Source organism: Petromyzon marinus, chromosome 26 (genome assembly GCF_048934315.1).
Source record: "Petromyzon marinus isolate PM22_M1 ecotype Great Lakes invasive population chromosome 26, UKy_Petmar_22M1.pri1.0, whole genome shotgun sequence".
Taxonomy (NCBI): Eukaryota; Metazoa; Chordata; class Hyperoartia; order Petromyzontiformes; family Petromyzontidae; genus Petromyzon; species Petromyzon marinus.
This window is the reverse complement of record NC_133692.1, coordinates 250,560-267,229: the sequence shown is the minus strand read 5'-3', so window position 1 is coordinate 267,229 and position 16,670 is coordinate 250,560. Positions and strand designations below refer to the sequence as shown.

Genomic DNA, 16,670 nt, shown 5'->3' with positions numbered 1-16,670 from the left:
GTTGCGATCGAAACGTAATTGTTTAAAATTATTTTGCTATCTACGTGACTTAACCGAAAGACCCAAAGAGTATGGAAGTGTCCTCTTGGTCTGCACTCCGTAGTAAGACGCGTAACTACAGCACAGAAAATAAACTGCAAGCGCCAAATGGATATCTTTTTTGCAGAAAAGCACGTGTCCTTTATTTCGTTACGCTGCATAAACTAAGACAAAGCACTTCACAGTCCGCAATGAGATGCACAATTGTCAAAGGGTTTCGGTTTTTCTGTTGTGTTCTCAGATGAGACCACGGCCTCGCTTACATTGAGAGACAATTCTGCAGTCGCATGGCTATTATTTTCTCCAAACATCCAAGACAATTATAATTATGATTCTGATATCAGGGTTTACCACAAACGATGACAAATGACTGTGACCTGTGCTTCAAGCCGCCACGTGTGCGTGTGAAAAATACAAAAAGTTTTAAACTCCCCAAGGATTCGGCTTCTAAAGTTCATACCGTGACTAACGTTGCACCGCTTAACTGCTCTCCATTACAAAGCTGGCTTTCCTGAGAAGAGTCAAACAGTGATGGCAGGCAAGAGGACAAAAAAACAACACAGCGGGAAAAAAAAAACCCAACGACAACAATATAAACAAGACAAGGTTATGGATGAGAAATACCAACGCTCCTACGTTAAGATAAATCTCCTCTCGGTCAGTAAACAGGTTAAAAACGCAGTTGAACTGTTGTGAAAAGTTGGCACGTCACGGCAATAATGCGTTTCATCAATTAGCTACAAACATTGCACTTGTCACGTCAACAACAATGCTATAAACAACAAGTCGGTGTGGTCAGAGAATGCCGGGATTTCACTCAGAGGACACGATGGGTTGTACCACAGACAAAATAAAACAAGGCAGGGTTTGAGAAGATCCACGACACAGCGGTGTGGTGGGGACTGTGGGTAATGGGATGCACTCGACCGCAATCCTTACCAACAGCTCCTCACTCGTTTTTATAAACGTTTGAGCAACAACGCTGCGTGTGAGGAAGGGGTGAGGAGTCACATGTACTCTTCAATAAACTGCCCGTGCGATAGGCAGGATTAAACCAAATCTTTTACTTAATATTTTTTTGAATCACCGAAGCCTCCACTTGGAGGTAGCGTATGTGGTAGCCTCTGGACACCGCTAGGCCACGTAAGCGCGTCGCGATCGTTCCAAGTGTCTGACGATGATAACTCCCTCATTTCATTGGCGTCCAATAAGCAGATCAAAGTTACCCGTTTTCCACTGCACATCTGAGCCGTGCCAGGGTGGGGACCTCCATTGGCTATTGGCAGAGCCGAGCCAAAACCACACCGTTAAACTGGATCTGGCTCGAGGTAGAGCAGGGCCAGGGGTTAACCATTTCTGTCACACGTTAAGTCGGTACAATCGAGGAAGTGTACTTATGCAATGTGATGTAAGTGACACGGTTCAGGCACTCTGTAGTGGAAACACAACCTGGCGACTCCTGAGCCATGCTGAGCTGACTCGGCGTTGGCTTGGTTATACAGTGGAAGAGAGGTATTTGAGTACAACAAGGACTCGAGCCACAAATCAACTATTGTATCGATCTTATATTAATATATCAATGCAGAGATACTGGGCTCGTGACAATTTATCCAAACTTGTCAAATTCGCAATTGTGGGGCAATGTCTACCCTTACCCGACAGTGCTTGGGATTCACTAGAGAAGCCCTCGTGTTGATAAGTCACCTAAAAAAGAAGCCGTAACAGACACCCTCGGAGTGATCGCTCTGCGTGCGCGTGCCCTCCCGAGCGTGCTCGAGACGGGGAGACAAAGACAGAGACCACAGACGATTCAGAACCGATTCTTCGGGCTGGGCCACAGGGACTGGGCGCCGTCGCCGTGACCGTCGCTCAGGCGAGCTGCTCCTTGCCAGCGAGGCCGTTGACCGAGGCGACGTCCTTGCCGCCCTCGCTGAGTCGCAGCACTCGGTACCCCTCGTAGTGGACGCACGAGGTCACCTCCTTCAGGTCCTGCGTGTGGGACCTGGTCCCCACCGACCACCGCAAGCGAATAAACAAATAGCTACGCCGTGAACGTAACAGGTAAACAAATAACCATGCCATAAAACGCGGTAAACAAATGCTGATTATCTGCTCATGCTATTTTTGGGTTGATGCAAAGAGAGAGTGTGCAATCAAGCTAGACGCAACGCAAGAGTCAATCGAAACGAGGAAAAGAAAATTATCTCTCTCGTGAAATTGGATTGCGACTCCAGGTTTGGATGCTTTATCAAACTGGCAGAAGCTAGACTCGTTTTCACAGACAAACCGGGCAGCCCCAGCATCGTGCTCTACATCAACCACCGTGGCACCGCATTGTGCCTTCATAACTGGCTCTTATGATTCTGATAGATTCAATGGTATTTTTTAAAAGCCATTGTTTATATCGTTACATTATAATCATGGACCAGCTTTCCCCAATTTCATAAATTACAGTCAGCAGACACAGTCCTCACACATTACTTAATTGCCTCACAGGAACAGCTGCTCGAGGGGATCCCCTGCCACAGGGCATCTCGAGATGTACGGCATGGGAGGCAATGTACAAACGTTAACCGCCGATTACGACGAATACTGACTTGGGCATCCCCCGACAGCATTGGGAATGTCAAGGAGAGGCTGCCCATGTAGTCTACGTGTTAAACGCCTATAGGCCGTCACAGAACACCCTCGTCTCCCAAAGCAAAGCACTGAAAAGAAACAGAGTACAGACCTGATCAGCAGCTCCCGCAGCTGAGAGAACTCGCAGTGCGCCACGTTCTCAACTGCACAGCGCCACGGGGGGTGAAAAGTGCCAGTTGAGTGGGTGGTTTGGCGAGTGGTGAGTGGATGGTTTGGCGTGTGGTTTGGTGTTGGTGTTGGGTTGGTTGAGATAGGAGTCAGTTGGCAAGGAAGAAAGGTTGGAAAAGTAGAAACACGGCACAAAGATTATTGAATAATTTAAACACTGTATAACCAGGCATGTTTAAAAAGTGCCCGAGCGTTCTGCCATTTTGTTCCTCTGCCAGGGCAGCCCCTCAGTCCCTCGTGGTGGCAAAGTCACCGCCCCCCTCCATGCCACCGCCGCAGTGCGGTGACCCCCCCTCCCCCCTCCTCCCCCACGCGCGACCGAGAGGCGACCAGACGACACCCCGGGGCCCTTGCACCTCTGCAGAGGGTGCAAGTTGCATGCCAAGGACAATAACGAACGTGGGCTGTGAGAAGCACAATAACGAAATATCGTGATAGTATCTGCTGACACCATCAACTTGCTACGCTTGAGAACCCAGTTTAACCACAGGAGGCTGCTCGGATTTAGACCCAGGGTGGCTAGGAGATGTTAACTACCTTGTCCGGTATTCAGGAGGTCGTGAGTTCGATCCCGACCCTGACGCCTGCTGTATATTTGGGGTTTGCGTGTCTCTCTTCGCGTGGTGGGGTGGATTTTTCTTCGGGTCCTCTGGTTTTTGGTAAAATTAAAACAGTTTCATAGTTTAATAGTTTCTAAGCGGCACCGGCCTAGCACTCTGACCCCCGAGCCCCCCGACCACAGCCTTCTCTTAGTAACACCGAAGGGCCACTCACTCTCGATGATCCCCCACTTTGTTTTCCTCCCGAGCGTCTTGCGGCCGTTGACGAGGTAATCCTTGTCGCTGCCGACGACGGCGAACGGCATCAGCTCCTGGGGAGCCCCACGACAGAGCGAGACAGAGTGACGACGCGATGCGGCTTGATTCTCGTGCCTGCCGCACCTGCCCAACCTGCCCAAAGTGCGCTCCGCCGCGTGAGCCAGTGCCTGCAGTGTTCGCTCGATACAGCCATCAGCCCTGGCGATGGTGGTTTAGCCAGTGATGTAGTCCAGTAATTTGGAGACAAGGGTTGCTAGATAATGCTAATCCAGAGCCACAAACTAATTTTGCAGCCTCCATCTTCGAAATCCTCCACGTCCACTCCGCTGCCTGCACCTCTCGCCTCACTCTACTCTCATCCATGCACTCTTCGAACTCTGAATGCCTTGGGTTGGGGCTGAATCCCCCTGTTAAGGAAATTAATATGTTTAACTTCTTTTACTCCGTACGTATGCCCCAGGGTTAGGATTGAATGCCCTGCATTAGGAGTGAATGCCCTGCGTTAGGAGTGAATGCCCTGCGTTAGGAGTGAATGCACTGCGTTAGGAGTGAATTCCCTGTGTTTGGAGTGAATGCCCTGCGTTATTAGTCAATTCCCTGTGATAGGAGTGAATGCCCCAGGCTGGCCACACGAACCCGGATTTTGTTGTTGACGGAGCGATCCTCCTCGTCCTCGTCGTGCTCCTTGTGAGGGTAGATGCTGATGCCCTGCGTCTCCAGCTGCTCCCGGATCTGTGGAGCAATTGGCCAATGCTGAGGGGGATCTCACCCGGTGTGTGTATGCGTGTGCGGTAATGCAGCGATGAGCCCGCTGCGCTACGAACTCAGCAACCTGAGTTTGATTCCCGCTCTCGGCCAACACTCGTGATGATTATCCGGGCCTGATCCTGGTCCTCCAGTGGACCCACTCAGCCTAAAATGAGTACTTGGTGCGGTGTGTAAACATCGTGACTTTGGAGATAAAGGGGGCCGGGCGTTGTGCTGGCCACCGACTCCCTCATGTGCCCTATTGGCCTTCATAGGTGCTCTCTAACAGCACTTGCCCCAAGAGTCTATAAAGGTTATACGGGGGATCTTTGTGCATTTCATCACACAGCAAACAAATCTAACATAATTGGCATCCTCAAGGCTGGAAAAAGGCAAATTAAGGAAAAAAACCCTGTAGGCATTGTAGTTTTGTGCAGGCGTGAGGGACCGGGCTGAGACGATCACTTTGCTAAACTTGAGAACCCCATTTGATCGTGGGTGGCTCAAAGCGGATTCAAACCGAAGTCTCCGTGTTGTGGACTCAGAGCTCAGCCCCCGGGGCACCTGATAACCACCACCGCCATTTACCTTCTTCTTGAAGGCCTGCCTCTCCTCCAGCGTCAGCGTGTCTGACTTGGCGATCACGGGCACGATGTTCACCACCTTCCCTAGGCGCTTCATGAACTCGATGTCCAGGAGCCTCAGCCTGCGGGGGGTGGGGCGGGTGGGAGGCTCAATGGGACACCATCATCAACATCACCAACACCATCATAATCATCACCACCGCCAAAATAATTCGATGAGCTCTCTACGTTTACAAAACACAGTTGGTTTAAAGTGGACGCTGTAATACAATAAGATCGGACAGGCGATGAATTCAGCGATCAGCCCATATATGGAAGTGGGCGTGTCATTACCCGTAGGGGCGTCTCAACCCATATATGATATTGTGGACCGTGTATCGATTCTGCTAATAGTCGATCCGGCAGCAACGTCAGAGTATCGATTCATCGAGGGTTACTCACTGCATCAATTCAATGGCAAGCGATTCACGGATCGACTAATGCCATTTCTTTACTGAAAGAACCAGAATAAGTATTCTTTGGGTCTTTCGGTAAAGCCACGTAGATAGATAAATAATACAATTAATAAAATAATAACAATATCACGACGTTTCGATTCGTATACAAGCAATCGTCATTAGGTGAAAAATATATATTTTATATCTTTTTTTTCCTGCCTCAGCTCTCCTGCTATATTTTTCATTATTATTTTTCTTCTATCTACGTGACTTTACCGAAAGACCCAAAGAATATGAATTCCTGCAGTCACGAAAGCTTTACGTCAAGATTTAACCAGAATAAGTCTACATTAGAGACTGCCAGTACGCTCACTCAGGTTCAGTTTAATAACCATTGCTACAGTCTACATTATAGACTGCCAGTACGCTCACTTTTATTATAATTTTTTCTATCTACGTGACTTTACCGAAAGAACCAAGACTGCAGTACAGCGTCGTGTGAAACGACCACCTCTTTTTGATTGGCTAATATTCCGCACGATCGGCGGTTCGCTCGCGGTCCGTTCTTATCACACAACGGCCCCGCTGGCACAAGCGGCGCGTCCCGAGCGCCCTGCTCACGAGCGCCCTGCTCACGAGCGCCATGCTCACGAGCGCCCTGCTCACGAGTGCCATGCTTACGAGTGCCCTGCTTACGAGCGCCATGCTTACGAGTGCCCTGCTGACGAGTGCCCTGCTTACGAGTGCCCGGTGGCCGGGATGAAGTAGATGCAGCAGTGCACCCTGCTGTCGGGAATGACCTTCTTCCGCGTGATGTTCACCTCCTCCGCGAGGTACTTCTCGTATTGGTCGTTGATGTACTTGAGCACGGGCTCCCAGCTGCGAGGGATGGAGGGTGGGTGCGCGGCACGCGCCGGTTAGCAAGGGGGTCGCGTGGAAGACAGCGGCATCGTCCGCACTGCACGTAGCACGCCGCTCTCGACGCACGACACCTCGCTGATCTCGTCAAGGAGTAATAAACCGTCACGCAAACTCCGATCCTCACAGCAGCGGCTTTTGGCTAAACATCGAACATGGTCATCGTCAGGGGCGGAGCCAGGATTTCAGGCCGGGGTGACATTCAACAAATTTAAATTTCAAGAATGATTAGAGAGTCAAGCTGTTGAACTAGACGCCATCGGTTGGCGACACACTCTGACAATGCAGTTGCACAGAGTCCGCCAGACCGAGTGTCGTACACTTATACGCAGAATGTCACCCCTGTCACCCCCCCTAGCTCCGCCCCTAGTTATCGTTGCACCGCGCGCTTTCAGATGCGGCTGTCTGGAACGCTCTTCCGATATTAGGAAGCCACTGGAGCTATGCACTTTTAAATCAAATTCAGATTGACAACTCATTTGTCTAGAACTGCTGTTTGTGTTTAGTTTGTCATCCTACACCCGCACCTCTGATAAAGCACGGTTGGCTATGCACGGTGCGAAAGAAGCTCAACATATATACATACGCTGACAACCGCGGCAAGGTGTTGGCTGGGCGAGACTCCCTGTGATGTAAATTAATACATAATACATCACTCTGTCTTGATCCACAGAAGCCGAAGGTGATACTCTCACCACTCTTGAAGGTTGTGGCGAAAATGAGATGGCCATGAGCACGGCCGGCCACTAGGGGGCCCACAAGGTATCGGCCAGGGGTCAGCAAACAACATTTAAAGGTTTTGATTTGAAGCTTTTGTGACTGCAGTGATTCATATTCTTAGCTCTTTCGGTAAAGTCACTTTACCAAAAGAGCTAAGAATATAACATTTCAAGATGTGAAAAAATAACAATAGGTTTTACTTCTCGATTTAAAGCTTTCGTGACTGCAATGATTCATCTTCTTTGGTTCTTTCGGTAAAGTCACGTAGAATGATAATAAAATAATAAATTGATAAAATAACACAATAATATTCTCACGACGTTTCGGCCACAACACAAGCGGCCTTCATCAGGTGAAGGGACGAGACTGTCTGGTAGGAGGGACGAGACTGTCTGGTAGGTTTTACCCTTTCTAGCAATAAAAGAGGTGTTAAGATGTTCAAACACCAAATCGAAACCTTTTGCAAGGAATCAAGTATGCATGAACCACACATACTTGTGGTGAAGGTGCAAACAAACATGCTTTTATAGGTTAGATGGCAGCGTCTTTGAAACTGATTGTCCTACACCAGAGACAGCAGCCTTCTCTATGGCCTCGTCTCACTACCAGTGTCAGACCAGAAAACAACGCCAACAGGCGAACAGTGCAAGGTCAATGCACTATCAGAGCATTCATAGCTTGGGTGAGCAGCTACAAAATGGGACCTTTTTGCCTGTATCAAAGTATGAAAAAATAAGAAGAGGTTTTACCCTTTCTGGCAATGAAACAGGAGGTGTTAAGACGTTCAAACACCAAATCGAAACCTTACAAGAGCCATTTTTTTCAAATTCGGTAAAAACAACTCAATATTTAAAGAGCCGTAATGCATGTGGATTACGAGACGAGGGTCCCTAATAAGTAACGTCACGAAGGAGTCCTTAAAAGAGCCGCAGGTTGCCCAGAGCCCTGGAGGACCCCTCGGGAGGGTATTCGGCCGACTCTCCCACATTGGTCAGATGGCTTGGCAGAGGTGGGGGAACCCACACATTACCCTACCACACCCAATCTGCCGATTTAACTGTGGTGTACCCCATTTATACCGCTGGATGAACAGGGGAATCTAAGAAACCTGCCCCATTGTTTCAACTGCTGTGCCGGGAGAACGATCTGGATTGTGCCACGGTGGCGAGATGTTCACTCCCTCGCCAGGTATACAGGAGATCGTGGCTTTGATCCCGACCCTGATGCCTGATGTATTTTTGGAGTTTGCATGTTCTCTCTCTCCCCGTGGTTGTATGGATTTTTCTCAGGGCCCTCCGGTTTTTCCCTCCACATTTAGAATCAACATGCATTTAGAGTATTTGGCTACTGTAAATGTCCACGTATCATTTGTGGCCAGGTCGCTTCTAAAAAAGAGCTGTATCGCTCAGTCGGCTTCACCTGGTAAACTAAAAATAGTTTTTAAAGTCCAGTTTGCCAACCGTTAGAGTGAACTAAACGTAAGGGGTCCCAGTGCAGTTGCACGTTCTGCACGCTCATTAGCTACACCATCACTCTCACCAGTTGTTGTTATTTATTTGGTCCCCGAATCCTGGAGTGTCGATCACTGTCAACTTCATCTTCACCCCCTTCTCTTCGATGACTGCAAATGCCGAGGTGCACAAAAGGAGAGGTCAGTGTTTTTTTGTTTGTTGCCAAGTTAGCTTCCTGTTACCATTTCAAAGCTTCAAAACCGTACAACTCTTCACGTGGTCTTTATTTTACGGAACTTTTTCGCTTAATACGTACCGTGCTCGCTATAACACGAGTATAGTAGCGTTTGATGGACTACTTTTCTGAGTGGTGTCGGTGTAGGCAGTGTTGTTCAGTGATGCTGGGTGCTGGTAATGCAGTACTGGTACTGTAGTACTGTGATACACGGCGTGCCATCCTCTTCCTCCTCACACTCTGTGTTGCGGCAGCGTCTTTGGATACGTAGCTTCATCTCACTCCCTTATCTTTTTTACTCGCCATATCTCTCGCTCACACACCTTACATTTAAATAAATTACTGTCACCTATATATATGTAAAACTCCAGACTGGGACAGCACCCCTACCATCACCATTATTCCTTATGGGAAAATCATTCTCACTTAACACAAATTCACTATACACGGCAATCTAATGGAACGCAATTCCCGTGTTAAAGCGAGGACCCGCTGTACAATGTATCTAAATGCACGAGAACATTTTACGTAGCGTGTACAGATTTATAAATGCTATGGAATACGTCGCGCAGTATATTATTTTAAATGCACTGAATACCATTCTCTGTGTGCACCAGCACCGCTTTAAAACCACGTGCAGCACCGCTAGCGCCCATCCTGCGCACTCAGCCGCCGTTGGCCCTCCTCACCGTGGCTCACAGATTTGATCTCCACCGTCTTGGGAATCTTCTCCTCGTGGTTGGGTGTACACGACTTGCGGCTCACAGGAGACTTGAACAGCGTGTTCACGAGGGTCGACTTGCCCAGCCCGCTCTGTCCTAAACGTGCAAAGGGACGACACAGCGACAGTGAACAAATTTACTGATTCAGCACCCACCATGACCTGTAACAAAAAATGTTTTGAATAATAATGTTTTTATTTCCACAGAGCATCATTCATGCAAATGCAATCTGAAAACGCTGTAGAATTTGTAACGCACACAATATGTGCACCACGGAGCCACAAACCACGGACAGGCTCCAACAATTGCCCCAGCTCTTTGGATGTTTGGCCAACTCGATTACGGAGTGTTGTAAACATTCAGTACGCTAACATTGACGGCAATCGCCCTTTTCTAACAGCAAAGGAGGGTTATTGTCCTAATGTAAGGTGGCTACTTTATTTTAATAAAGGGAAGATAAATGACACAGGCAAGTCAATAAATTTCCTTTTTATAGCACACTGCTGCCAATGCAGTCCCTTAATTTTTTTTCTCATTAAATGAGATCCTGCATTTTATTATAACCAGCCAATTAATTCCTTGATATCCTTAGAGATAATTTGGCCCAATGATAAATGATGGGAGGCTGTGTTGGTGCTGCATGGCAACGGTGGAGAATCGGCACCTCACAACTTCATTTCTCCTCGGCCCTGAGCCACACGAGGCCTACCACTTTGAAACGGCCCACAAGCAATATCTATCCACCACTGCAAGTGTCTCAGCTGCACTCGTCAGGAACTAGAGGGGAGAATTATAAATTGGATTGTTCACCCAACGACACTGGGGTATGAAGTCTTCTCGAGCGCAGCCCCAATAAACTGTAACTCCACGCTGCCTGCCACCGGACGTCCGGAACACGCCGAGTGGCTCTCAATTCCGCGGTCTGTGCAAGAGTCATCTACTCATAACATTAAAAATTATTTAATAAACTCACTTTATTTACGTATTTGTATTTATTTCATTTACTACTTATTTTTCTCATGCTACTCATTCTGCACGGTTGCACTTTATTGTGCGCGCGGTTGCGATTACGCTGCTCAGTCAGATGTTAGCCACTGGGGACGTGACGGGGTTTCTTTTCTCATCCCTGTTGCTCCGTGTCCCCCCGGTACCGTTCCCATTCTGCTGTAATGTGCACCAATGCCCATTTTATTGAGGGTGATACTGGCACATAAAATAAAGATCAACTGATGGATTGATGATGGAAACAATTTAGTGCGCCCAGTATTTTCCATCAAGGGCAAGGGGGCCTCTCGCAGCCACAAAAGCGACCGAGGTGCAGTTCACGAGCAGCCCTCTACGAGAGTCCGGGGGCCTCGGCACGATCCTCGGCACGGCCCTTGGTACAACGAGGTCCACCCGTCGCCGGTGTGCGGGACGCACCGACCACCATGATGTTGAACTCGAAGCCCTGCTTCATGGCCTTGCGCCGCATCTGCTCCAGCACGGCGTCGATGCCCACGTAGCCGAACGCGTCGAGGTTGGGCTTGACGCGCGTCGGTGGCCGTGCCACGCCACCATCCTGGCCGGGGGTCTCCGTCGTCATCTCCTCCGGCTCGGCGCGAGGCACCAAACCTACGGCGCAGATCCACACGTCAACGTGCAAATCCATGCGTGCGTGTACAAGAAAACACGTGCGCGCATATGCATGCACAACTAACGGATAAACAATCAAAGCATTTACACGTGAAATATATACGTCATATGTATACGCATGTATTAGTATCTAAATATTATTAGTAGCCAGGTGGAGTGCTGAAGCAGGAGTGAACACAATCACTGCACAGCCTTGGGGATTGATTTGTGGCGAGTGATATCTGAACCCATCTCGCCCCCCCCCTGCACGCAAGCAAACCTGCACTGACCAGCGAGTTGAGGTATGGTTAAAGAACACCCTGTGATCGACAAGCCATGGAGAGGACTTCATCTAGCAGTGGATTGACAAAGGGCTGTACGTTGTTACAGGTAGCATATTCGTACAGGAGCTGTATCAACAGTGGCATCTAGACAAGAGGCAGTGATTTGTGAGTTTAACAACAACAACTGGCGTTCACCACTAAGTGCACTTTGAGGCCACGTGAAGTGTCGAAGGTTCACTGGCAAGAGGTCATGGAACAAACTCAGGTGCCATGGGTTGACTAACTGAGATGACTGGCAGATGCAGTACAGTGGCTTAGCTATTGAGTGTGTAGGCCATGCAACTGCACCTGTGCCTGAGGCAATGAGCTACGCAGAGTGGGCAAATTGGACAGGGAGCCCCATTCAGCTCTTTGTGGCAGGGCCCATGCCAACTGCACTACGCCAATAACAGCCCAACAATATAACATTTACCGTGAATTTGTGCCAAACTTATTAGTAGAATCTCTGTATTTATCTAACCAGGGCAGCTCTGGGCCGCTGGATCACGGGGAGACTTAACTCGTTGCTTTGCACCACTCTTACAGCCACCGTGGCCTAACGCAGTGTTTGAATTCTATGGGATGGGGTCAAATCCCCGTGTTTAATCTCTCAATCTCTGATTAAACACAAGGGTTTGTACTGCAGGCCTCTTCACCTGCACACCGCAAGTTACATGTGTTTCCAGGGTTAACTGGCTCCCAGATCGAGAATCTCATTAATTTTTAACCACATGCTGACAACAAGAGTATGTGCTTAGTACAACGACCCCGAAAGTTTCCGCATTTGTGCTGCGTGGTTCTCCGGTGGCTCTCCGATGCGTTTGTGGGTTGTACCGCACGTAGGGTAGTGGTTCGCGGACTGCACTACAAACTTGGCCATCAGAGTTCGATTCCCGCTCACGGCCAACACTGGTCACGATTATCTAAACCGGTCCTGGGCCTCCCCTAGGTCGATTTAGCCTCAAATGAATACCTGGTGCTGTGTGTAAAAACATCACCATTGGAGAGACAAAGGCGGTGAGGCGTGGTGTTGGCCACCCACCCCCTCGTGTACTGTGCTGACCTTCATAGGTGCTCGCTAACAGCACTTACGCAACAGTCTGTTCAGGCTATACGGGGGATCTTTGTGGTTTTTTTTGGGCGCCAAGTCCGGCGTTTCGCTCTGCATGCTGGGAGCTTCTTATTTTATTGATTACCAGATCCATTCAGTTCCTTGAAAAGCTCCCAGCAAGCACGGCGAAACGTGAAGGCGCATCGGGGAGCTTTACTTCGACCCAACTCGGTCTTTGAGGCCTGCCGCAAATAAGGCAGAATAAAAATTGGTAGTCGCAAGCATGACTGCGTGCCCTATTCCACAGCTACCAGTCCGAGATCGCCTTTTAACAAAGTGGTTTAAGATCTTATCAAAATAAATATTTTTCCTCTTTGTTTTACTTTCTTCCTTCCTCAAAACACACGACCTTCAGTCACCATCTTTGCTAACGAAATAATTCACAGATCAAATGGCACCATTTCCAAAAGACTGACCACTCAGCTTATCAGCTGCGTGCACGTCTGGGTAGCTCCAAAGCTACGCCAAAATTCTGATTTTTCCATCACTGCCCCCTCCCCCCCCGACTTTTTGGGGTTGTGACATTTCTCTAATCACTTTTCAATGCAGTTAAAAGTAGTTCATGAACACATGGGTGGTTATGTTTGGCTTTCCAAGTGGTCAGATGGCTGATAGCGGCCGTCATGAACGCAACCGGCCGTTCCCCTTGGTCGCGGCCAACTGTGTGTGCAAGCGTGTGGAAGGTTCGTGGAGGAACAACGGCTCGCAAAAACGACGGCATGGTAATGGCAACAGAAGCTTGTGAACATCAGTGGCTTAGCCATTGAGCATGCAGGTGCTATAACGGCACCGAAAGGGCTCAAGTGCCAGGCTCGAAAGATGGGATGAGACGGGGGTGGGAAGGGGGGGGGGGCAAATGTAATTCATTCTTTACCCCAGGGCCTGTGCCAACCGCGCGACGCCACATGCAGCAGTGTTTACGATAATTTGAATGCGTGGTTCTGTGTATATCTCGGCTAACTTTTTTTTGCCAGTATCAAAGTATGAAAATTAAGAATAGGCTTTATCCTTTCTGGAAATAAAACGGGTGTTAAGATGTTTAAACAAATATACCTTTTGCAAAGAATCAAGTCTGCATGAACCACAACGACTTGTGGTGAACATGCAAACAAACATCCTCTGATTAAGGAGGCCAAAAGGCGAACAGTACAGTTGAGCAGCTATATCCCATGATATATCCCATGATATAGCTGCTTAATCCATGATATAGCTGCTCAACCTGAGCTATAAATACTCTCATACGTGCATTGTCTTTATTCTATCCGCCTGTTGGCGTTCTCTGGTCTGACACTGGTGAGACTAGCCCATAAAGAAGGCTGTGTCTGGTGTGGTTCTGTGTAGTTTTAATCCCTGGCCACTTCTAGAAATGATGATCTGTCTGGCCGAATAGATGCAGCTCTGCAAATCCAGGGAGCCAACAAGCGGATAGTTTGGCCTCCTCTTTCACGTTGGCCAGACATCTGGGAAGGGGTACGAGCCCCCACACTCTACCCCATTGCACACGACCTGCCAACAAACTGATTGTGGTGAACTCATTCAAACTGTGCAGTGGACAGAGGCACACCAGGAGGTTGAACCGGCAAGTCCAGAGCACAGCTGACCATCCATGCCCATGGCAGCATCCCTCTAGTGTAATGCCCCCAGTCTCATCAGGAGAATATCTAAATAACAACTGCTGTAGCAGGCCGATGAAGATGCTGCAGTGAGCCAACAGTGTGGTCCCTCTCAATCTCTTGCATTGCCTGATAAAACAATATTTGCAAGACTCAACCTGCAACTAATTACCCGCAGTTGCACTGAGCGCATGCACGTGGCCCTTTGAGAAAATCGATATAACTTAATACAACTTAATTGTATTGGAAATCATCAAAGCAACATATTTCTAGGAGTGGACATTGAAGGGTAAAGTACTCCACTTCATTGTATCATTATATGGCAACGGCATAATCTCAGTACCTAAATTTGAAAGATTCACAATTCACTTGACAATGTTACCACTGTAAGCCTGCTCAATGCCTTTTTGAATGATTCATTCTGAGAACGAATTACACTTTTACACCACCCCGTTTATTATTGACCTCTGGAATGGCTTTATGATTCTTCAAACTCTGAGGAGTTATTACCCTTCAGTTTGACTGATATTATCTCCACCCTCGCTGACCACAGCAACATCATATTTCAGACTCTCTCACTGTATATCTCAACGTTTCCTGAAGAAGGCTAGTCGGCTGAAATGTTTAGACCTTTCTTCCCCATCAGGTACTATTGAAAAATATATTAAATACTGTAAAGATAGCATCATCTTTGCACCATAGTTTCTGAATAGTAATACACTCTCATATACTTTAATGGAGGTCAATGGTTTTTTATTACCACATTAAAGCACAAACCGCTGCGACCAAACTCGGACGGTGGAGTGAAATGTAGTTACGGAGTGACAATTGGGTGGGCGCTCGCCCTGAGAGACTGCTCGGAGAAAGAGAGAGCAGCTTCATGGGCGTCTAACTCCGCTCCGAACCCACAGGGGCGGCTTCGTTAAAATGGCAGTGCCGTCTTCATCCTGACGTTCTACGACCACATCATTCATGACTGCCGCCAAAATATTTTCCAGGTCACTAACTCGGACAGACCCGGCTGAAATTACAGTATTACACTGATTGCAGGCCTATTGCAGGCCTATTTGCACACGTTGGAATTTAATTGTTTAGATTTACTTAACCAAATATCTGTCATTACATTCACATGCGATTTAGAAGGTACACATTACATGTTTGATTTTGGTTCCGCTATGTAAGGTTTCCACGGTCTACTGTGGTTCACCAGTTGTCTTAAATATTGTGTTGGTGCAATGAGCCACATGACAGACTTTAGCGGCAAATGCAAATTCATGACAACAATCCATTCATCATTCACCTTGCTTGTGTGTAAAACATCAGAGATAACAGGATGATATTCTCCATAATACAGATTTCTTTGGGTTAGATCGTGGAATAGAAAAATGTTTCGTTAAACCCGCCACCACCCGAGACAGCCAATTAGTAACAGCACATCGGTGTGTTGGAGAGCAAAGCCACAACATTTACAATCTGAGTACGACATTTCGCCAGTAATTACATTTTAGCTTCATCAGGCGACAGCCAGATTTGTGGAGAAATCCTCCTGTTTTCCTTAAATAGAGGGAGAGATGTGATGACAACACTTATTGTGCTCTTCTTGCGCCAAGTGAGGGGGGGGGATGATATTCCCACCAATCTCTAATTAGGAGCAGAAATTTGCAGGCAATAAGTCATGTAATTTCCAAGTGTATTCCTGTAATAACATGCTAATTGAAATCCGTTGATAACCCATGGATAAGAGGATTACTTTTCCATACAACTCCACTGATTCACGAAAAATGTGCGGATAAAAGAAAACCGTTCCACAAGGTGGATAATCAAAAGACCAGGGTGCAGGTAATAGGAGTTTTGTGGGCCCTACAGGTCCCACGGATAATAACAGTTGTGGGTATTTGGGCCGTGCGGGCCATGGATAATTGGAGTTTTACCGTAGTCAACTGCTCAATTGAATGGACATGTGTGCAAAATAGCTTCATAGCTCATTGGATCCCTCCAGTCTAAATATTCCAATTCTGAGTTTGAACGCTCGAGCCCCGAAACGCCTCGCTCGCCTCTGTGTTCGTTAGCCGCATGTATCGCCACAAGCAGTGGTTCTGCGCTTGTGTTGTTAGCAGTATCTAACGCTCACCACTGTTGGCTCTTAGCCCACATCTGCTGCTGCCACCGTTGCTGCGGATGCAAGTCACAATTCACGCTGCGGCTACAGAACGCGAAAGCTCACGGACACACACACACAATTCCCCTCCTGTTTTTTTCTTCCTCTTGAAAACTCAAAGAAAATGTTTGAATGTGGTGACTTAAGCAAATACAGCTTCTGGGTAATTCATGCTTTCGGCAGAAATTAGTTTCATATGCAATTTCATCTTGACGTGTGCGCACAATCTGCCTGGAAACGCCCGCGAATGCGAGACTGTTGATACACAATACAGTATAAAGGATGTACAGTGATTGAATGGGTTTATTAAACAAACGGGTATTCAGAAATAAAGTAAATATGCTCGAGGGGCACAGGAGGGTTCATTGTACT

At 47.8% G+C, this 16,670-nt stretch overlaps 1 protein-coding gene across 7 annotated transcripts in view; it reads right to left on the bottom strand.

The window, feature by feature from the left end:
- Positions 1 to 156: 156 nt before the first annotated feature.
- Positions 157 to 16,670, bottom strand: part of LOC116946088 (septin-9-like) — a 47,405-nt gene continuing 30,891 nt past the window's right edge. For all 7 annotated transcript variants that reach the window (XM_032960931.2, XM_032960933.2, XM_032960928.2 and 4 more), the window contains 9 exons: positions 10,902 to 11,093; positions 9,447 to 9,575; positions 8,611 to 8,692; positions 6,175 to 6,312; positions 5,001 to 5,118; positions 4,302 to 4,397; positions 3,622 to 3,718; positions 2,771 to 2,822; positions 157 to 2,041 (listed from right to left, as the gene is read on the bottom strand). In XM_032960931.2, the coding sequence (XP_032816822.2) occupies positions 1,909 to 2,041; positions 2,771 to 2,822; positions 3,622 to 3,718; positions 4,302 to 4,397; positions 5,001 to 5,118; positions 6,175 to 6,312; positions 8,611 to 8,692; positions 9,447 to 9,575; positions 10,902 to 11,064 (1,008 nt within the window). In that variant the 5' untranslated portion in view covers positions 11,065 to 11,093 and the 3' untranslated portion in view covers positions 157 to 1,908. The remainder of the gene's footprint in view (positions 2,042 to 2,770; positions 2,823 to 3,621; positions 3,719 to 4,301; positions 4,398 to 5,000; positions 5,119 to 6,174; positions 6,313 to 8,610; positions 8,693 to 9,446; positions 9,576 to 10,901; positions 11,094 to 16,670) is intronic.